The sequence below is a fragment of the Ambystoma mexicanum genome, chromosome 2q (genome assembly GCF_040938575.1).
Source record: "Ambystoma mexicanum isolate Mex_15411 chromosome 2q, UKY_AmexF1_1, whole genome shotgun sequence".
NCBI classification, from domain to species: domain Eukaryota; kingdom Metazoa; phylum Chordata; class Amphibia; order Caudata; family Ambystomatidae; genus Ambystoma; species Ambystoma mexicanum.
In genome coordinates this window covers 124,508,070-124,531,773 of record NC_090924.1, presented here as the reverse complement: position 1 = coordinate 124,531,773, position 23,704 = coordinate 124,508,070, and the positions used below count along the sequence as shown (strand labels likewise).

The 23,704-nt window shown below is 44.2% G+C and overlaps 1 protein-coding gene across 2 annotated transcripts in view; it reads left to right on the top strand.

Moving 5' to 3' along the window:
- The window catches only part of TMEM186 (transmembrane protein 186), a 140,276-nt gene that overhangs the window by 69,014 nt on the left and 47,558 nt on the right, over window positions 1–23,704 (top strand). The window contains exon 1 of one of the 2 annotated variants that reach the window (XM_069647047.1): window positions 16,833–16,902. The exons of the other annotated variant lie outside the window; for it this stretch is intronic. Within the exon in view, the coding sequence (XP_069503148.1) occupies window positions 16,892–16,902 (11 nt within the window). The 5' untranslated portion in view covers window positions 16,833–16,891. Of the gene's footprint in view, window positions 1–16,832; window positions 16,903–23,704 lie in introns of those variants that run through there. 2 annotated transcript variants of the gene reach the window in all.

Genomic DNA, 23,704 nt, shown 5'->3' with positions numbered 1-23,704 from the left:
TATCTTTCGTTTATATACTGCCTCCTGCATAATTCATGTGCTTTGTGCATGATTCAGTTTCTCATCCCTCTTGGTGGCACAAACTTGTCTTCTCACCTGACAAATTTGCCTTGGGTCATTATTTGATCTGCTACCTTCTAGAATCAGCGCCACGATGCCTCAGGGCTGCTGCATGCTTTAGGCTGAAGAGAGTGTGGCGGCTTCCAATCATCCTGCAATGCCGTAGTGGAGAACTGCCTTATTTGTACCATGTTAGTTTCATAGACATTGTGATGCAGCCAAGAATTTTCACAGATATTTTCATCCCAATCTTTTGCGAGTTCATGGATGGACGTTACGCATTAATCTTTTAAGAATTAATTTGATGTTTTGATTTCCAATTGCAAAATGCAAGCTGCTTGTTTGTTTCTCTTCAAAATAATATTCTTGCATTTTTGCTGCTAACCTAGCAAGATAATCAGACCTCATTGTCATAGAGTTCTATGAAAACTATAGTGCAAACATGTACCTCTGCTGAGCCTGTCTACCGACACCCCCATAAGCTGCCTTGTAGTTTAGCAACATGGCAGTTAGTGTGACATATGCATTCCTGTAGCCATCCCGATAGAAATCAAAGTTCCAACAGTCAGAGACTGCCTTTAGCTGTGGGCAATCCTGATGCAAATGATATCATTGTGTATTCCCAGGGCCTGATGGCAGATAAATAAATATACCCCATATCAGATTTTGAGCTGTTAGCTACTGGAAATCTACAAACCTACTTGGCAAAACCTTTGTGTGACTATATATGTGACTATATATTGACAGCGTAGTTTCTAGTGATGCTTTTATTGTATTCACTGTCTTGGATTGAATAGAATTTCAATCAACAGTGACCATTTGGGCCCAGTCCCATAAAAAAGCCTTTTGTTCTCTCTGGAAAGGTGTGCCTCCTTCTAGGAAGACCGTATCTGCCTCCAGAGGGCAGGGAGAGTATGCTGCAAAGGGCAGGCTCTTCCAGACCAAGGGAACATTCAAAAGATTTCTAATGATCTAAGTCTCTGATATGGGGCAGACAGGAGAGAGGTGTCAGCAACTTCACCTACCTAAGATGCTCTCTTGGCCTTTTTGTTTTGGTGAAGATTGGTTGACCTCCTCCAGTTGCCACGTAGTCCCCAGTCAGGACTGAAATGGGGGAAGAGTGACGTCAAGGGCATACACCCAAGGAAAACCGTCAAGGGGAAGAAATCCTTTTGTAGAATATAAACAGTAGACAGAAGAGTAGCAGCGTAGCAATAGGTGTTCTAATTGTTCCAATGCAGGCAGCGTAAATAGGGAAGGGGAGGACAACTGGACAGGGTATGCAGGCAGGAAACGCTGCAAGGAAGTGCAAAGACAAGGATAGCAGTAAGGAACCAGCCAGGGGAGGGAATACATATGGGAAGGAAGGGAGGCTAAGGTGTAGAAGAGAAGCACATAAAGAGAACATGGAAACTAAGGACTAGGGAGAGCATCCGCATCAGGGGGGCGTACCTGAGCGTTGTGACACATTGTCCGCAGTTGCAGCGGATTCTTTGAAGTCCACGGTGAAGGCGCCACATAACCGGAAGTGATGTTGCACTGCATGTTGGCTGCCATCCTAGATGGGGCTAAGATTTCCTATGGTGGCCGCCATGTTGAGTGAGGCTGCGAGCCCATCTCCTCCACAATGGCTGCGAAACAGGTAGCGTGGCATGACAAAAGGGGCGGACTTGGAGTAGCCAAAAGAGGAGTACCAGTCCACAGAAGGGATCCACCATCTTGGAGTCTCCGAGGCTCCCACACCTCCTGTGCCCCCTCCCCACTTCCTGCAGACAAAGCACTCTGGGGAGAGATCACCAGGCAAAAGAACCTGAACACAGCAGCCCGGAATAGACCCCTACAGAAGTTTAGCAGGTGAATTTGATTATTTAAGGAGTCTGAGACAACTCCTTTTTTGGGTCACCTTTTGACTACAGAAGAAGAATTTTGCCTAGACATATATTGGTGGTACAGTCTTTGCTAATTTAATCTGCGATAGAGGTGAGGATATTCTCTAGGAAGGGAGCAATGCCCTTCTCTCAACCATCCCAGAGTAACATTAGTAACCTGCTGTCCGGACAAGGTCACCTGCAACTGAGACCACTGGTACCCAGGATGTTGTACACTGTAGATGACGGGCTGTCCAAAAATTCTCTCTGGCAACCTGCTTGTCTGTGAAGTGCAGGCTAATTAATCCCCTTGCCACGGAGACCTAGGACAGTGTCCCCCTGCAACCAAAAGTCAAGGAACAGCTGTGGCCCCTGTTGTCCAGCCTCAATCTGCTTTTGAGCCGACTCTGCCAATTTCAAGTAATTTGCAGTAATCATGTGCAGCAATCACTAGGCTTGGTATTTCCCCTGCAGCGCTCCGCAAACCAACCGAGGCCGATCCCGTTTAGTGGCATTTGGGGGTGTTGAGAAGAGACACTGATCGTATTCGGCTTTACAGCCTGGATTGGTCTGAACCACCTGCCCATGAAGCTAAGCAGAATTGGCCTTGGCTGGTTTGCGGATGGGAGACCGCAAGGCATATACCAAGCTTAGTGATTGCTGCACATAGATGGGCAACATTTATAAATCAAACAAAACACAGAAGTACACTTGCACACCAGTATTTAAATCGCAATTGTATGTAAATATTCTAATTCATAAGGTATGTTTTAGTAGGATTCGAGGTGCAGGGGAGAAGGACTCGGCCTGCGTCCCCTGTACACTTTCTAGATGGCATAAAGCCTAGTTGAGTTAAACAAAGTTTTGAACATCTATAGTGATTCAAAATTTTTTGACAACCGTTCATAAAGAAATTCAATAGATCATTTTGCTTTTTGAGAATACAAGAGTCTTCTCCTTTTTATTGATTTTTTTCTGTGATGGCCCAACGCATTTCGAGATTCATATTCTCTTCATCAGGGGCTTACATTTTCAACATAACTTTCACAAGCATCTATAAAGAACATATATAGAAAGAAAATGACATGAGTGTCATGCTAAATTCAAAACAATGTTTTTATGACATTTTTCATTCCTCAGTGGCCCCATCCTATGCAAATAGACTTCATGTATCACTACGAGAAAACATTTGTACTAGACAACCCCACTTGGAAAAACAAAATTGAGATTTGGTTGAGATATATCGATGATATATTTGGTATTTGGAAAGGCACGGAGACAGAACTCTTGAATGTTTGGAACTACCTGAACACCTGTAACCCAGGAATAGGGTTCACAATAGAAATTGGCAAACCCTCAGTGAATCTCCTGGATGTCACAGTGGAATATACTGGCACAAATCTTAAAACAAAAATCTTCCGATAACCTACAGATGTCAATAGCTGCCTACACCATGCTAGTCACCATCCGAAACACTTGAAAGACAATCTACCCTATAGCCAGCTCTTACGGGTCAAAAGGATAACCTCAGAGACTAATACATTACAGGATGAATATGACATCATGAGAAAAAGATTTCTAGATAGAGGATTTCCTCCAGAAACGATCAACAAAGCTATCACTCGGACTGAAGCTCAGGATAGAAACACCCTCCTACAAGGTCATCAAAAGACGGAAAATAGAAATCTAATACATATGCTTAGATATTCAAGCCAGAGTTTCCAAATAAAAAAAATAATCTATAAAAATTGGGGAACTAATGAAATCCGATGAAACTCTTTCACATCTATTTCCAGATCCACCAATGATGGCATATAAACGTGGGAAAAATTTCAGAGATCAAATAATAAGAGCTGAAAGAGTGAAACCAACATCACAGAGGACATTAAGCAAACCAAAAGCTGGCACCTTTGCCTGTCTACACTGTCAACACTGTAACAATCTGATCAAAGGTGACCATATCCGCCATCCACAGACAGGCAAAAAGATCTTTCTAAAGAACTTTGCAACATGTGATACAAAAAATGTTATCTATGCCATACGCTGCCCCTGTGGTAAATATTATGTTGGAAAGACAAACAGGAGAGCCAAAGATAGATGGACGGAACACATCCTGTATCAGGACAAAAAACACTAATTCACTGGTCTTCAGACACTTTCGAGATATGAGACATAACGTCTCCCAAATGAGATTAGCAATACTGGAAGTTATACGCCCATTCAGCCGGGGAGGTAATTTACCCAAACTGCTAGCACAAAGGGAATTGTTTTGGATAAACAAACTGGATGCGATGACCCCTTTGGGTCTAAATGAAGAATATTACTTGGGTACGTTCCTGTAGACATACATCTAAGAGTCATAAGTGCCATTTCTTAACTCCTGTTCGTTTCCTTTATGTTTTTATGATCGAAAATAGTTAGTAATCTAAACCATATGATGGTTAGTTGGATACCATTATCAAAAAGCCAGACAAGATTGTACACCCGGCGACCATGGGTTAGATGACTAACATGTTATTTTTGCTACTAAAATATGCCTTGTATTTCATGCTTTTACTGTACATTATGGTGACTAGATACTTTTTTTGAATCTACATATATTTTGAAATCTGGAAAAGAATATACACCCAACAGCTATGGGGCAGATCATGATTATTCTAGTATCTGTTAAAATACGCTTTACACTCCATGCCTTTAACATATATAACAACGCTATTGCTCTATAGCTTCCTCGAGCATCAGAAGTCGACCTTAATTGCAAAAATGTCCATTCTTGCATTAAGTCAAGTTAGACCATATTAGCCTTTTCTTCACTAATAGGCGCTCTTTTTGTCTTACAAATACATTTATTCCCGGTTTTTCTAAAAATCGAACTTTTGAAATAAATCTCTGCCTTTTACTTTAAATCCTAAAACACATCATATTACAATCTCAGGATGCCAATGTCCTCGTTTTTACGCACACTAACCACGTTGTAATCATGTACGTCATGGTGGCGCAGCCATTTACTCGTACAAATGTCAACCCTATGGCCTCAAAAACTACAATTGTTCCATCACTCGACATTTTGTATTACTTTCCGTCACTATGATGCCGCGCGCGCAATCGCGAGTGACGTCATCAATTTTGGCGCCACGCGCATGCGCGAGCAACATCGCGCATGCGTGACGTAATGCAGACCAATTTTACATATATAAACACACTCGCGGTAGATGCGGTCGGAAAGCAGCGCTTCCTGACCGCATCGCCGCCACTGGACCATTTTGATACTCCTAATTGGTAAGTCTATACAGGGGTTACCTCTTTATGCCCATGTTCTTAACCAGTTCCTCAGATTCTAATATGCACATCCTCCCCTAGGAGACAAGAATCAGCTAATATTCGGTACATATGCGACTTCAGTAAAGAAACTACTTGGAAACCCCTTTCCCTCACCTGTAATAGAGCCACTTCTTCAGACCTTTAGAAGAGGGGTGAGTTTCTCCCAAAATGCTTACATCATGTATATCCACAAGGGTCATTGATTAGGCAGTTGCTAAAAACACCACATCTAATTTCAGCATTATGTTACTGGTCACACAGTGTGTTTTAAACCGCCATTTTTTAGCGCAACTCTGCCCATACTAAAACTTAAGTAGGCTTTATGCCATCTAGAAAGTGTGCAGGGGACGCAGTTTTCCATAATTTGGATTTCTTTTTGTTCAACATTTTTAAATCATACAAATTTTGAGTGAACCACAGATTAATCAATGCGTGTACTGAAGCATCCCCCCCTGCCCCTAGTAAACCCAGGCTTTAACCAGTCAGCTAGTGGGTCTCTAGAGCCAGCCGATTAAATTAGAACTCCTAAATGCCATCCATGCGCAGCAATCAATAAGCTTGGTATTTCCGCTGCACTCTCAAATCTGCAAACCAACCGAAACTGATCCTGCTTAGCTTCACGGGCGGCAGGTAATTGATTAGTGGCATTCACGGTGCTGACATGAAATACTGATTGTATTGGGCTTTACACCCTGGATCGGCTCCACCCTGCTGCCCGTGAAGCTAAGCAGGATTGGTCTCGGTTGGTTTGCATTTGGGAGACGTTGACTTACCACTGGCCTTGTGATGAGGGGCGTATACTTGAGGTTGGGCCTTATGATTTACTGCTGCAGGGGAACTTGAACATGGGGAAATGGATCAACGGATGAGATAGGCACAAGATGGCGGTTTCCAGCGCTTGAGTTTCTCATGTATAAATGTGCCAAACTCTAAGGTAAGATGCATTTGAATTTGTTTTAGGATCGATCGATCTATGCTACAAAAAACATGCCCTATTCATTGGAACAATACAATTCCTGAGTGAACTTCCCCTTTAAACAGTTGCAGAATCGTGTTCTGTGCAGGCATATCCTTAGTGCTAAATATGCAGCTGTCAGACCGTGCACTACAGAGTCAGTGGTGATGGCCAAGTTATATGGCCTAAGATGGAGCAGATGGGATGTCAAAGTTGTAGTACAGCTAGACTTGTCCGTGGCATTTGGTACTGTGGAGCCCCAAACCATGCAATTTGGGGGCGGTGGGAATTGTTTGTGGCATTCAGAAATGGTTTAGATTCACTTTTGGTATATGAGGTTGAGGCAGTATACAGCACCCATCTGCAAACCAGTTTCAACAGAAAACACCTGCTGTGTTCATAAGCGCTCTACACTGTCACTAAAATTAACACTTATATCTACCTTACTGATGAAACTCCTGGACCACCACAGAATCCAGTATTAAAAGTATGCAGACGACACCTAACTTCGGGTATATATGTCCACCTTGAATCCACTTGGCCAAGGGCCATTTTACCACCTCTGTGTCATACATTGATCGACAAGTCAATATATTTAAACTAAATGTGGCTAAAACTGACATTGTTTTGGGAGCCACAGTGACACACTGGCCATTGGAGATCTGTCTGTAGGCCTTACTGTCAAACCTGTGACCATGTAGACGCAGATGAGGTCAGTCCTGAAATGTAGAATCCTTGATAACACCACTACAAAGAATGTTTCCTTTTTTAAAACCAACACATAGAACTTGGGACATTGTTTGGCCCCAGGACACATAAGATCTCCGGCAGCGCCCCTGCAAGACATACTTTTGCAAAGCTCCGTTGCGGCCCATTTGCTACCCTGGACTTGTCAATTACCATGTTCCTTCGGGTAAGCCAGAGACAAACTTGGAAGGGTGGTTGAAGCCAGGTGGTATGGGGTCTGTGATGCTGCTGCTGTTAATTTGGCTAAACACAGTCTTTCCACCCCTGAAGCGGATGTTCTGTTCACTTCACTGTGGCTGACTGGAATAGGTTATATTGTGAGCTACGGCTCCCAGTTATGCTAACACTTACATGACATATTTGGAAGAAAAACATGTACTGCAGAACTCAAGATGGAAAAATAAATTGAAATGCTTCGTGAGGTTCACAGATGATTTGTTTGGAATATGGAATGGAATAGTGGAAGACTTGAGTGAATTCTTTATATTCATGAACACGATTACACCAAGAATCAAATTCACATATAAATTAAGTAAAACATCCATAGAATTTTTGGACGTGAAAGTTTACCTGAAAGAGAACAAACTGGAGACGACAATTTTCACAAAAACTACAGACAGAAATAGTTTGTTGTTAGCATCAAGTTTTCACCCCAAGAAAACTATAGAAAGTATTCCCTTGAGCCAATTTATGAGATATAGGAGGATTATATCCAAAGAGGAAGAGTACGATATCAAAGCAAGGGATTTAACCAAGAAATTTTTGGAAAGAGGATAAGGTGCGGAGACAGTATCACAACATTCAGCGAAAGTAAAAGGAATGGCAAGGACAGAGGCAATGACACCAAGAACAAAAACAACAGCAACTGAAATGGTCTATGTAACTACTTACTCACAACGGAGCAATGTGATCAGAAAAATAATCAAAAAGAATTGGAAATTATTAGAATTGGATCCAACCCTAACAGCTCTATTTCCGAATCCACCATTATTTGCCTACTCCAAAAGCCCATCTATACGAGATCATTTAATGAAATCAGATATTGGACATGAAAAGAAAAAAGAGACAACATATAAAGGAACTATTCCATGTAATAATTGCAATTGTTGTCACAATCTAATTAAAGAAAATGTGATATATCATCCACATAATGGAAATAGAATTCAACTCAAACACACCTCAACTTGTGATACCTGTAATGTAATTTATGGAATAAAATGTCCATGCGGACTTTATTACGTAGAACTGACAGGACGAAAAGTAAAAACAAGATGGTGTGAACACAAATCAAACATAAGACAGAACTCAGAAAAATCTCCGGTGGCTCAACACTTTGTGAAAGAAAAACACACGATCGCACAAATTAAATTTGTGATTCTGGAACACGTTACCCTACCCAGGAGAGGGGGGAACTTGAACAAACTCTTACAGCAGAGAGAGATTTTTTGGATAGAGAAATTGGACAGTATGTACCCAAGGGGCATGAATATGGAATGGGATTTAAATTGCTTTTTGTAAATTTGAACTAAGGTGTTTCCACTCCCTTATACCCCCCTATGAACCAGCACTGAGTATAGAGGTGACCAACTAACTCACATTCAATCAAAGAAATGTTTTGTTGATGTATATACCAACCCACTAAAATTATGTTATGTCAGATTGGTTTATGTGAATGAAATATTGAGAAGTTGTGGACTATGAGTCATCTGTGATAGTAGGGAAATGTGTATATGTGATATCATGGATTTAGATATGATTAATTCCCCCAAAATGTTCATTATTCACTATTTTGTTGGAGAACTTTCAAGCACTAATTCATTGAGAACAGTATTCGCAAATGTAATATACACCAACTGTTTTTCTTTCTCAAAGTGCGTTTTGATGTATTATACTGTACTGTTTAAAATTCACCATTGTAAATAATTCAACAGTCAGCATTAACAAACATGATCAGCAATACACGATCTAATCTGCACATCTTAGATTTCATCCTCACCCAACATGGCGACCATCAAAAGGTGTGCCTGAACTGGAACAGGCAACGGAATAGACAGAAAAGTGGAGAGCGGTTGGGTGGCAACCTGACGATGCAGGACCCAGAACTCAGTACCGTGACCGTAACGAACAGTGTAGCTAAGGAATCGACTAAGGGTTGAAAGATAGAAAGAGTTTTCTAGGCATAACACCCACGCGAGATTTAATTACAGCAACACGTTTACATCCTTTCGACACGGAGACGCTGCACTGCGAGGGAGGGCATGTGTGGTACGGACACCACGGCAGGACGCTTAGCCCCGTCCGGGATATTAAAAAAAAAAAGGCTGTACACGGCCCTTTTCTCGACTAAGATACAGAATGGTCAATGGACTCAGCGCCGAAACTAAGATCTAGAAGGGGACTGAGTCATCAGTAATGGGTGAGTCCAACAAGAATTGAAAATCGACTTTCCTTAATATGTGATCACAGGGTGGGACCCAGCGCTGCTTTTAGCGACTGGTCCCACTCGTGATCGCTCCACATTTACCTATTTCTGACATAGCAGTGTGAGTCTCTATACACATGGAACAGAGTAGTGACTTTTGGTATTCTGATTTATGTTTTATCTCTATAGTTTGATGAATCCCAGCAATTATACTAACAGCTATATGCAGATATAAGCAGCCATCATATAGCAGCGGGCAAAGTATTACCGCACAACGGTTTACCTGGACAGAGGTTAGTGAAGTGTAAATAGTCCTAAATAATGTGTTTAAATATATTTTTAACAGAAAAAGATATTAATTGAGCTCCCTCTCTACATTTAATTTTGTAGAAAAAAGACAGAAAAATCTGATATTCCCACCTGAAGAAGGGCTTATTAATTGCCCGAAACGTGTAGTGGAAATCCCAGAAGCCCGTCATTAGGGCAGTCATACTGGAACAACAGATACAGGATATCAGAAACACTTTTTTTGAACATTATATTGTATTCAAGTGAAATTGAATTTTGTTTATAGTTAAAATTTTGTTGTCACACATTATGTTATATGTGTTAGGAGGGTAAAAAAAATTATGTATATAATGACACGAAATTTTGTTGAAGGTCTAAATGAGTGAATTATAAACTTGTTGAGAACTCTGTGTTAAAGAGAAAAAATGGAAAAATAAAGACATATTTTTATATTTTTGCATTTTTTACAAAAAAAGAATTTCAGTTTATACGTTAAGTTCAAGGAAATAGCTTGGCTGAGTGTCAGCGCAAAAGTGTGCATCTGTAATGTCCGCCGTTGTTGACGGCTGACCCTTTCTTTCTGTGATTATGGAAATGTATAAATATTATATATTTCTGAGGCTTGTGGATCTGCTTAGATCACATGCTTTGCATAGGCCAACATCTAGTGGTACTTGCAGTATTACATGATTTGTTTTAGAAAATGGATGTCGACTGGGCGTGTAAGTAATACTATTCCTAGTGTGACCTCTACTCTACCTGTGCTCCTTCACGCGTCTAGATCCCTCAGGTTGACTTTTCTGCCATCGTGGTTGGTCTCTATTTGCAGAGTTCTTTTATGACTAACGCCTTTGATTAGACAAAGTTTAATTTTAGACTTTTGAATGGATTGTGGCCTCCCACGTATTCCTCATCTTTGATATTCATGTCTGCTTGCAGCTTGCTTCAGAAAAAGGTTCATAGGGTCGCATTTGTCGAGTCTTGGTCCTCGGTGGCCTCCGTAGCATCCCTTGTGACATGGACGCAGGTATTTGAAGCACACGTGTGGACCATTACCCCAGTTCAATTTTTTTGCTGCATTGCTGCGTGCTTTGGAGCTACTCGCCACAACGAATTTCGATTGTTTGTTTAATATTCCTCGAATATGTCTTTGACACCGAAGACAAGCTTCAAGTGGTGTTAAGACTGTGGAGCCAATATGTCCATCACATACCCTCACTGCATCGGTCTGTGGTGCCTGGGGTTGGTGTAGAGAAACGCTGCACTGGAGGGGGATGTCTGTACTCCTGCTCTCTATATGGCAGAGGAGAGGCACAGAGGACCCCAGCCAAGATTCTCTATAGGGAAGCTATGGTCGGGCAATCAAGGCGCAGCTTCTCAGGAGGTGATGCAGGCTGGTTCTTAAGTATGGTGTAGTCCCCAAGCACCCACAAAGGAATGTCCACACACTGTATTAGTTAAAACACAGTCTTTATATAAATAAGGTTCAATGTTATATCACTATCACGATAATACACTTTGTGCTCCGATAATTCTAAAATGGTAAATATATACAGTTCTAGGGGGTAGTACGATTACTCTGATTCCATTAAAATGCATTAACTGTACTCAGTTCAAATAGCATACAAATCAACACAGCAAAATGATATCAACCAAAGACTTAGGAGGAAGGCAAGTTGGTTAGACAATTGGCAGAATACTGAGCCCCTACCGTCGGGCACAGTTCTGTATGAGGTTCCCCCCCACCTGGGCAACCTGTAAATGAAGATACACTAATAGACAATGTATGGACTGGGCTTGTAGAGTCTTATCCTCTTCTATAGTTCTGCAACCCAAATGTACTTTGTGTTGTAGAGTTCTTCGTCGGGTAAAATGTACTCCCTTTCAAGCAGGAGCCACGGGTCGTCGAACTTGCGAGATGAAGAAAAGATGAACTTTGTCGTTGAGGCAGCAGCTTCGGTCCTTGCGGTGCTCGTTGACGAGTGATCGAAAACGTCCTGCAACAGGGGAGGCGTGCACGTGCACCTCGACGACGATGGTTTGTTGCCGCAAAGAGTTGGTGAAGAACTTTGGCTCAGCAAGGGTGTCAAGTCATCGGCGTACGGGACGCGACCACGGCTGGCTTCAGTAGCTTAGTCTGCGTCTCTGAGGTCTTCGGGTGGTGGGAAACCCATCGGCAGATTCTCCTCAGTGGGTCGGTGGCGTTGACTTTCTTTGGCAGGACGAAAGCGATCGACGAGGATGAACGAAGGAGTGCTTGAATCAAATGTTCTTAGGCAACGGGAGCACGGCGGCTTAGGTCGTCGAAGGTGGGCGGCTGTCCGGCGCTTCTCTTCGTTCTCCTCGGCAGTCCCCTTCTCAGGTCAGCATCCTTTCGTAGGTCTGTCTACCAGGGAGCTTTGGCAAAGATCAGCTAGTGCACGATGGTCCCTCGTAGCTCGGGAAGAGGTCTCCTTACCAGGTCCTCTCTTGGATCAGTTATTGAAGGCACAGCAGCTTTCAGATTACACGGAAGGGAACTGCGGTTCAGCTTCTTCCGGCTCGGCTTCGAGAGTAAGCATCAAGTATCAACTTCAGCTTCTGAACGATTTCTAACAGTGAGAGGCCCTCAGATATACTGTTGATCTCCCATACACTCTGCTGGGTCACACTAAGGCAACCAATCACTCAGAAGGGCATTCAGGCAGTCAGTCAGCCAATCAGGCACACAGTGCGTTCAGGCCATTATTCTCCATCCTTACACTCACAACACAGAATATGCATTCGGTATAGGGAATAAATAATGGAGGGGGGCATACAATGCATTTTTCCGGCAAATAGTTTTCTGCATAAAAAGCAGCGGGAAAAAAACGTGGGATGAATGAACATAGAACCTGCCTTTCTTGCTCCATCTGACCCATTATGGGTTGCAAGTGGCCACAGTGAAGGGCTGTTAGGAAAGATTTCGTAATTGTAGGTAATTTTCCTTCCATGTGGCAACCCCTAAACTTTTTGCTGTTGTTTTTCACCTTGTTCTTGACTTTGCCAGAGAAGTGCAGCCTTCTGCCGCACTCCTCTGGGCTTTCGCTCCTTTTCTTATGGGGAAACTGACATGCCCTTAAGACAGTCAGTACTGGGGAACGCTGTTTCCCGTAGTTTCTTTTATCATGTTGCGGCTTTAGTGCAACATGACACAAGAGGGCACTGTAAGCTAAGTTACAGCTCTCTTGGGTCTCTAGCCTTCTACAGGCCCTAGATACTCTTTTAGGATTGTATTTGATCGGTGCAAGTCATTCAGGGACTGGAATGGTGGCAGCGATCGTTTTGTGTATTTTGAGCTCCTTTTGGCGTTCTGAGCGCATTTTTCGCGCTGAACCCAAAATGGTGGCCTGGCTCCCAAAATGGCCAGACCACGAGGCTCCTTTGTCCTGTCCACTGACCGTCTTGCTCCCTTCACCTTCCCCAGGTCGAGCGACCCGGGGCCTTCCTTATTTGGGCATGTACTTTCCCGCGAAACACGGATGCTTTCGCGGGCTTCTACATGTCTTTTGTGTGCCTCCAGGGTGTGGGCTGGGATGTCTGGTCCCAATACACATCCTGGGTGCCAGAGAGTCTAGGGTGGTGTGAATGCCTGGGACCACCGTGGTCCGTGATTGGTCCACGAATGGTGTGTGTGTTGATGAGCGGATCTCCCATTGGCTCCCCTCCGTTTTGGCGCGAAGGGAACCGTGGATAAGAGGGGGCTGGAAACACCACTACCAGGTCGATCTCCTGAGTTCTCACGAACGAAGGAATACAGGAGCCAAGTATCCTGCAACCAAGAGGCTGGACCGAGGAATCGCTGGTGACCCGCTGAAGGACTCCTCCTTTGCACTGCTGTCGTCCTGTGAAACCCTTTCCTCCTTTGATCGAACCAGAAGGCCTGTACTGGTGCTTCGACCTTTGGAATAGCAGGAACAGCTTTTCTCGGCGACTTCATCATCTCCTGCCAGTAAGCCTTCGGAAGCGTCTCTGGGCCATCCAGTTGACTGACCAGCTTACACGGGAGTCCTGCTCTGTAACCGCCGCCAGGTTGTGTAGTATTTCGAGTCCTTGTCACTCTCACACGCTTCGTACACTTGGCGTTCCCAAGTCTGAAGTGAGTAGTGTACATTTGGCTCAGATACACACGGCCGCTCCGTTGCCCTGCTGTGGTGACAAAACTGTGCAGGTTTCTTCGATTGGGACGTCTTTTTACTCAACACGACGACGAGGCGTTCCCTGCTCTTCTGAACCTGCCAGCTGCTGAAACTGACGCGGAGAAGCCTGGGTCTGCTTGCATCGGGGACCGGTGAGTAGTTTAGCTAGGATCTGGTCGCCCTCCTGCAGGAGCCCATTGCTTTTCCCCGCTGTGTAAAACAGCACCCTTTTGCCGTACTCGCGCTCTGCTTCTGCCCACTGTGGAGGCTGCGCTTGAGTCGCGGAACTTGTTCTCCTTCATTTGTGCACTGAACTGAACTGCCTGATTTCCTTAGAAGAGACGTTCCTTTTGCCCGTTGGCACCAGCGTGTGCAGGTACTTTTGAGCACAAGGCTCCACTCTTCGCAGGGCTCGGACTTCCATCTAGTTAGGTGCCTCTGAAGGCGAGCTGAGTCGAAAGCATTGTATCGCACTGCCTGTTTTCCTTCCCTTGCAGGTGGACTACACATTTCGTGCATATAACGCTTGCGACTGTCGTATTTGTATATATATTGTGTTGGTTTAATATTGTGATACTGTGATTTTCTCGCTACGGTCATTGTTTTAAAGGCCTTAAAATAAATGTGTATATATTTTTGATATAACAACTGTTTGGAGTAGTTTGTAAGTGATCTTGCTTTGTGTGCTCATTGCGGGCTTTCAGTCACCCTCACCCCTCTTGAGACCTAGTCTTGACCGCCGCGATCGCTACCTTGATTGATCTGGCTCGTCCAGAGGTTACCCTGTTCCAAGTAATTAGGTTGGCCTTCTGAACTTCTGCGCCACCAGGACAGAGTTCAGAAATCCGTCTTAACAAGGGCTACTTAGTGGCACTATCAATCTTCAAAAAATCTCCATGTGAGGGGTCCTACTTCAAAGTGCTGATTGTGGTACAATTTCTGAATTCCCTTCATCGTGCCATCATGGGATTTAAATCTTGTATTAAGAGTCTTATAGGAGCTCCATTTGAGCCCCTACATTTGTGGCCTTTCTAGTAGCTATGACATCTGCCCGTAGAGTAAGTGAGCTACAGGCCTTCTCTTCCAAACAACCTTTTGCGTCCTTTTCCAAGGATAATTTTAAGAGTTAGGTCATCTTTCCTTCCGACAGTTGTCTGAGTTTCCTTTAGCACTATGTATTGTACTGCCATCTTTTTACCCCTCCTCCTCCTCATCCATCAAAAGAGGAGTAGAGAGTACGTTGTCTAAACCCGAAAAGGGCACTAAGCTACTGCATTACAAGAACTGAATGTATTTGCCAAGAGAGATCAGCTTTTCATTGGTTATGCTGGCCAAAGATTAGGCATAGCAGTCGCAAAACAATCTCTAAAATGGACTGTAATGTGCATAACAGTGTTGCTCGTTAACAGGCAAAGATGTGCTTGTCGGTTCGAGGGTGCATTCCACTATAGGGGTGGCTGCTTCTTCAGCACTGGAAAGAGGTGTGCCGTGCAAGACATTTTTAGAGCAACCACCTGGTGGTCCCTTAATAATTGCAGTGTTTTTTACTGTGTTGATTCTGTTTCAGGAGAGGAAGCCAAATTTGGCAAGGCTATCCTCCATAATATTAACAAATAAGAACATTCTTGGCACACACTGCCTAACTCAAACTGCTTTGGGGGTCTATCAAAGATGAAGAATACTTGCGAGGACACAATCCATTCGACCAACAAGATACTTACCCATGGTAACGTTCTATCGACTGGATGTTCCTGCCACATATTTCTCATTGCCCACCCATCCATCCCCTCTTGCCTGCCTAGAATTTCTGTGTGTTACACCTTCCTTGCTCGCAACGTCAAGATTGTCTCCTCCTATGACACGGCATGCAAGTTAAAGGAGGGAAAAAACTAAGAGCTGAGGTAACGGTCCACGCGTGTGCTTCATATACCAGCGTCGACATCACGAGGGACGTTACGGAGGCCATCGAGGACCAAGACTCGACACTTCTTGATCCGAAGCAAGCTACAAGTCGAAATAACGTTACCTACGGTAAGTAACGTGTTCTTCTTTCTATTCTCTCCAAAATCGATCGCCCGTTGCCCGCAGCACTGCTAACTGTATACTCGTATAATTATAGTGAGCCTCCTCGTTTAATCATAATACATGTCCATACCGGTTTATTGTGTTTGCTTCAGCCTCTAATCACACAGTTTCGTTTGTAGCAGTAAGTGCACTGCACAGTGGCTTCACATCACTCCATGGGTTGCAGAATCTTCCTTAGTTGCCTTGTCTGGCAAGTGAGCATGTGAGAGACTAGAAAAAGAGCAGCAACACCGATTTCTGCAGGGCTGAACACGCAGACAGTTGAAGATCTGGCCGCTTCACTGTTTTGTCAGAATTCGCTGCCGCTGCCCGACATCGCAAGGTAAGGAGTGCACTCCACTGAGCAGAAAAAAACGTCAAAGCGTACAATATGGGGGTGAACTGGCTGTTTCCAATCTGCACTAAGCACCAGTGAAGAATGGAATCTGAACCTCGTGCCACTGCTTTATTGGACTGGCACTAGCTTTGCTTTAAACTTCCACAAAAAACACCTTTTACTTGAAATAATTCTCCCAAGTGTACTGCAGAAATGGTTGATACGAGAAGGGGGTCATAGGGGATTCCGAATTATCTTGTTCCGAGCCGGAGTGTATAAAGGGAGCATTCCATTTTTTAAATGTTGTCCTTAAAACAATATGTGAGACAGAGGGGCCAGCAGGCTCGTTGCATAGCAACCGACCTGCCAGAAGAACCATAAACCGTCAATTTCGTCTGGGCCTGCGGCTGAAGTAAACATTAGTTCTCGTCCTGCAACCCACTTTGTAAACAATCTCGAGTGTTGGTGCAGGGCCAGAGCACAGCTGCTTTGTATGGACGTTGGTGAATGGGCGAAGGCCTTCTTCTTCGAATTATCGAAATGCGTGGGCGGACCCACGCAGGCGCTTCCCCATCCAAAAGGATGATGTGCTGTCCAGTGGGTCTCACCACTGTCACCGACATCGGATTCGAACAGGAATGGGTGTTCGCCTCTCCTCACCAGACTACCACGATGCACTATAAGTGAGTGAACTCGCTGTGTATGAACGGAGGTGCACGCTATAATTTTACACATATGAGAAAAGTGCAGTTGTTTTGAAATTCACTTTATCAGCAAACATGAGCCGTGTTATGTTTCATCTGCAGGTTTTTTTTTTCATTTCCGAAGTGCTGCTAAGCATACTTGTGTGGCGTGCAGTCAGTCTGCATGGAAAAGAAAAGTGTGCAATTGCATTGGGTCCCAAACATTTTTTTAAGAATTGCATGTCTCGGTTTTCAAAGAGGAGAGGACCTAACTGAGAATGCACCAAAAACGTTTGTAGTGTTCACCCTTTCTCTGGCCCCTCTTATAAGACGTTCCCCTGCTCCATTTTATTTTTATTTTATTTTTTTATTTTTTTTTGGTGCCTGCAGATCCAGCTGAAGATGCGTGTCAGCCCATTTCAAAATGTTATTGGATATGTTAACAAAACTAATCCGTTTATGATTTTGAAATGCAAAAAGTCAGTGCGAAAAGGTTAGTATTTTCTTGTGGTACAAGCAGTTTTAGGTTGTGCAGTTTTGTATCCTCGAAGAGCACATACCTGAGTACAAAATCTATGAATTATAGAGTTCAGTCAGTGCAGCATAGGTAAACAACTTTGGTTGGTTCAGGCATCTGTGCGGTTTGTAAATCATGATTATATAAATTATAATTTTGATTGTAATGTATTATAGTGGAGAATGGTTCCTAATGAATATTAAAATGGCTGAAGACCCTGGTTTTATCACTGAGCATAAGCCACACCTTGAACTTTACTAATCCTCAAATTATTTACTGCTCCACCGCACAGAATAGTTGACAACAGGGTGAACATGGTCTGTGATTATTGAGCACCTTTTGGAGAGCGTTCTCTTTGGCCAGCAAATAACACATTTGGGGTGACACAGCCTAAAATGAAGACACATGCTTCCTTAGAAAATACATACCACCATCCTCAGGATTGGTTCTCTGGTGTGCAAATTATCAAGGGATGGCTACTATCCTCTGCATGGCAGAACAAATAAAAGAAGCCATCTTGCGAGCTGAAACCCTAAATACCCACTTAAGCAAAGCCAATACGCTTTCTTTGAAGGAGTAACGGGACCCCCCCGCCCCAAAGGCTTGGAGGACTATTTCAATAGAAAGGGTTAACGTCCTTCCACTCTTACCTCACCTAGATTTTCTTTCAGTGTAGGTGCAGGGCTTCTTTTTCCTGGTGATGTGTTCAGTCAAGCTCCACTGTGCACTCGGAAATGAAGACGGATATTTGCTTTTCCCAATTAACAGCCCAGAGCAACAAAGTGCCCACTTTTGTCATAAAACAAAATTATATAAAAAACATGAGTTCCTGCTGCTGTTTGCAGTGTTAGACTGTTAAGAAAAGTATGGTCACAAAAAATATTGTTATTTAAAGTTACTTTAATATGTCTGCTATACTGCGATAACCATGATGTACTGTCATTTGGCTAGAAGGTTCCACCCCGTCCACAAATTCATACCGTGACAGCCCTATTAGCGAATGCCTCTTTTGACCCCTTATCTTCCCTTTTGGCGCTGCGCTTCCCTCTCCATAAGCAATGGCGAATACTCCTTTCAAATTTTGCCCTTCCTGCAACAGAAAGTTCCCTTTGAAGGACACGCACCGTGTGTGCAACCACTGTCTGCCAACGGACCACCCTGAGAAAAGCTGCAAGTCCTGCAAACTGTGCAGCCAAAAAACCCTAAATGACCTCCGAACCAAACGCTGGCCCGCACACGCCATGCAGGCCGAGACCTCCACAGACGCGGCAGGGAAATCCAGCGAGGGCAGCGTCGATCACCTTAGTGGCGCCAATGGCGACCGGGGCTCGACATAATCCCACATGTGGGTCCCCGGCTCCAACGAGCAGGTCAGCGGCCCTGTGGCAGACTCCATCCGGCAGCTCGAGCATGCACACTTCCCGCCACACAAAGCACATTCACCACAGCCGACCGTCGACCACGTCATCGACCGTCGAAAGCCACACAATGTCAAAGGAGAGGTTCTCCAAGTTATCCCTGTCCTGTGGGCTATTGAGCTTGTGCAGAAAGCCGTTTCAGACAGTGTGTCTAAAACAGCCCTCCTTTCATCAAAAATGAGGGAACTTTCATATCCCTGCCACCCTCCTGAAGAAAAAGACATAAAAAACCGCCAAATCTTCACCTCTAGCGTCCAAGCCCCCTACCTCCCAAGATAGTGGCCCTGCTACTTCTGTAGACACCCTTGCAGGGGTCATGCACCACAAAGTTCAGACTTCTTTACCTGACACTAGTACCCCCTCAGTATTTCACAAATCCACTAAATTGACCCCAGAGAGCTTCGATTTGCATTACGAGGAAAATATCCAGCATTGTAGACTTCATGGATAAGCACCCTGAAAAACTGAAAAATATCCAGGGCCCTACTTCTAGGCGAGTAGCCAGCAATGAACCTTCTGCCAAAAGACCGCTCCTGGATGTTTCACATCCCAGCACTTCCACACAGACCCTGGTCACCTCCCAGGTACCATGATTCCTCTCAAGAAGTCTACTTTATAGACCCCTCTGAGTCTCCGGACCCTGGATCAGGGTGATCAAGGAGACCAAGATGACCAGGACCAATATTATGATGATGATGATTAAATCATCCAGTCGCCAGACCATCAAGACCAGCCAGTGGCTGACTCGCCAGTCGACAACCAACTTCAATATAATGAGCTCATTCTCAAGGCTGGTCAACATTTTAAAATAGACACCAGGAGACCCAAGTCGACGAGGACATCCTGTGTGACCAGAAGTCCGCCACTCAATTTATCCCCCCTTGCAATCTATCCAGAGGCATATACAGCCTTCTCTCCTCACACCAAACTTCACGAGGGCAGTAAACCTTTCTGTCGAAAAACTATTCAGACCAGCACCTACAGACCCGTTGTACATCCGGGTCAGCTTAAACCAGATTCCTTTGTAGTTAGCACTATGAGGAAAAGGTCAGGCACCCGGCTGGCCTCCGCGAAGGCCCCATCAGATAGAGAGTAAAAAGATCTACACCTTTGGCAGAAAGGGTGCAGGGCCAGACAGAGGCCTTAGACTAAGACTGGTTAGACAACATCACTTGTGTAACAAGTGATCTCATACTGACAATATTTGTATTTTCTTCTCTTACTTTCTGCTCTTATCCTTTATTGGTTCTAGATCTCGCCCTTTAATGTCAACTTCTTTTGCGATCTGTAAATTGACTTGGATATTGTGTGTTTTGGCTTCATTTGCCATGTTTGGTTATCATGTCAATGACTTGTTTGGGGTATTGTTTAACTAACCATTATGTTCTATGTGTGTGGGTTCTTGAATATTGTAAAACATGATCCAACACAGGATTTGGTGTTCTCGACTTGACATTTCTCATTTAATTTTGCCATATGTTCTGATGAAATCATGACGATGATCCCCTTCTTTACATTGATTGTTTGTACTCAGTTTACATATGCACCACTGCTCGTGGATTCTGTGTATGGGATCTTTGTGTCCATATTGTCACGTTGTTATTTTTAAAAACTCTGCTCTGATGAAGGACTTTCCTGTCTGAAATGCATACGCACACTGGCGATTACCTTAACTTGGCTGTTTAAAATATATTTTTCTTCTAATACTATGAATGAGTGGTGTATAACTCATTAGGCTATGTTAAAGAGATAGAAAATTGTATCAGAATTGAAGTAATGCCATCTATCTTTTTAAGCTAGACAAAGGGAGTGCAGCCCTCACCGCTGGCTCTTGACCCTGGATCATGCTGCTGAATGCATTTCATAGACCCTTTGGCCATTGAACACTGACGGCATCAATACCCCCACACTCCCCAACATGGAAACCAGGAAGAGACCTTTCCACTGTCGTATTGAGAGGAAAGCAGGTCTAGCACTGGTGCCCCAAACAGGCAGCATATAAAATGGAATATCTCCTGGTGCAGCTCCCATGATGCAGATGGAAAGATACTGCTCAAATTGTCTTCTATCAAGTTGTCCTCCGCTCTGACATGGACCGCATTTATTGACAACAGGTTTGACTCATCCCATTATACTAATGAATTTGCCAACCTCTCCAACTCTATGGGGCTAGTGCCCATGCCCATTGATATATGCCATGGCAACAGTATTGTCGGCCCTGATCATTGCTGCCTGCCTCTTCAGAAGTGGCACAAATGCCTGCAGTGCCCTCCCGGCCGCTGCCAATTCTCTTTAATTGGAGGAGTGCACTGCTTCCTTAATTTCCCATAATTGAGATCTTCCAGTGTAGCTCCCCGCTACAACTTGCTGGCGTCTTGAGTTAACTATTATCAGGCAAGGCTCTTGCAGAGGAGACCGTTTTTTTCATACATTTCCAAACTGCAGCCACCATAGTAGCTGTCGTTTTAGCTCCCCCGGAACCGGGAACATTCTCTAGAAGTTCTGTGAATCCAGTGCCTGTGCAGATGTGAGAGCAGAGGTCTTATGTGCAACTTGACCCATGGTACCAAGTGCATGCAGGAGGCCATGTGACCCTGGACCTGCAAAATAAACCTTGCAATAGCCCGTTGAAGGTCCTGATCAGACTCTGCAATCTGATCCTCCCTTCTCTGGCAACAATACCCTTCCCCCATGTTGTCCAGAACCTTGCACCTTTACATTTCAAATCCTGTTAAGGATTCAAGTGGGACTTTTCCCTGTTCATGGTGAATTCTTTCCTCTCCAATGCCCTGCAGGAAGTCTCTACATGATCCAACAGAACCTCCCTGTAAATGATCCCTGAGGAGCCATTAGCGAAATATGGGAAGTTCTGTGTTTCTCATGAATGTAGTGATCCCACTACTGGAACCAGGACCTCGAAAATACTCAGTTGCTTTGAGTCCAAATGGAAGCACCTGGAATTCATAATGCTGACTGCCCATCGCAAGCCTGAGGACATTTTGATGTGCCCCCCAAATTGGCACATGATAGTAGGCGTCTTGCAAATCCAGTGATGCTAAGAAATCCCCCTCCCTGACCATTGCCATATTCTTTTGAATGTCTATTTGGACATGTGCTGGCTCAGTCTCTTTAGGTCCAGACTCAGTTTGAATTCTTCTAATGTTTTTGAAATATGAATTGGTATTCATAACACGCCTTTACAGAAGTAAAGTATGGGAAATACAATGGAATAAAATCCTGTACCCTCAAGCCACCTAGAAAACTCTTGATCGCCCTTTTCTTCAGTAGCGGGGAGGATAGCTCAGGGGCAACGCGCTCGCCTTGGAAATAAGACGACGCGAAGCAACACAGGTTCGATTCTCCGGGTCCACGCTTAGAAACCTCGGGGTATTAAGCACGTTAAAAATAACCAATTCTAATTATATAGTTCCAGGATATTCTCCCTGATTGCCATCCTCTAGGACCTGCACCTGGGGAGAGGGGTGAAGATCGCACCTGAGCAGGAGGGAAGGGGATGGTGGTGCCAAACTATTCTATATTCCCCTCTACGCTACCCAATTCACCCAGTCGTCTGAGGACGGGGCCTTCTGAGAAGAATCGGATCCTCACCCCTTCTGGCCTGGCATCTGGTTTTCTGTGTTTGTACTGAAAGAGCCTTTTCCGTTTTTCCCTGGGGTCTGTTGATTTCCTTTGGTCTTGCTCTTCCGGAATCCCTTTTTCTGCTGAATGGGTCTTGTTGTATTTCATTGCACTGTCCATATGTGGCCCTGTCCTAGGGTCCTGCTTTCTGTGCAACTTTCCTGCATGTTTATCTGCCGTAAAGAGCTTATTGAATTTGTCTTCCAACTAGTCTCCAAAGAGCATCTTCCACTCGAATGGCATTATTTTCATCACCATGGTCTTCCGATGGCACTCCGTATGTCAGCCTCTGGTGTCTACTTGTCCACGTCCTGCCCTCATTGAAATTCCTTCTCCCTTAACCTCCTCAGAGGCCAGATCTGAAAGAAGTAGGATTTCCCCTTTTTAAAACCTGCAATACTGGCGCATAGTCTGCTCCTTCCTCCAATGTCGGTGTTAGCATTTTTTACTGACCCCAGTGCCATCTCTGCTCTGTAGGAGGCATATGTAGCTGCTCTTAACGCCAAATGAGAGCCCATAGAGAAGTTTTTCAAAATGGAGTTTACCTTTTTGTCCGTACAGTCCTGCACTGCCTCCACCGAGGCCATGGATATTCTCTCCTCTAGGCTTGACAATATGGTACATATGGTAGCCGAGTAGGGTAGGGACTTCTAGTCTCTACTTAGGGGTACAGCTTTGCCATAAATCTTGGAAGTACTTGCAAAGAGCATGGCTAAAGAGACCCCATCTGCCAAGCCTCGTTGCATTATTAAACCAGCCTTGGACTGACATGATGCTGTGACTATAACCCTACGCATGAAATCTGCCTCGAGAAATTAACCCCCTGATTGTGAATTCTTATAACCTTATATATGAATTGCATATACCATTTCAAGAGATGAGTTGGTTGAAATGTTACCAAATTAGAAGTAACTGCGGAAGCACAAGCGCTAATGTGATTTTGGAATGTTTTATATGTGATGTGTTATTGTGTGTTTACCTGTGACGGTATGTCAAAATGTTAATCAAGTAAGTGACCTGAAATCTTGGAATGCATGCCCTTTATGGATCTCTACATTCCCTAGAATGCCCTTGTTTACTTGCTGCAAAAGAGGAAGGCCAGTCTTTATGGTGTGTTTGAATTGAGGCAGAGAGGGCGTCCCCTGTCAATCCCGCTTCCCCTCTTACAGGATCCTGCTCATGGGACAGGGTCGGACACTTGACTATGTCAAGAGGGGACAGGGAACCC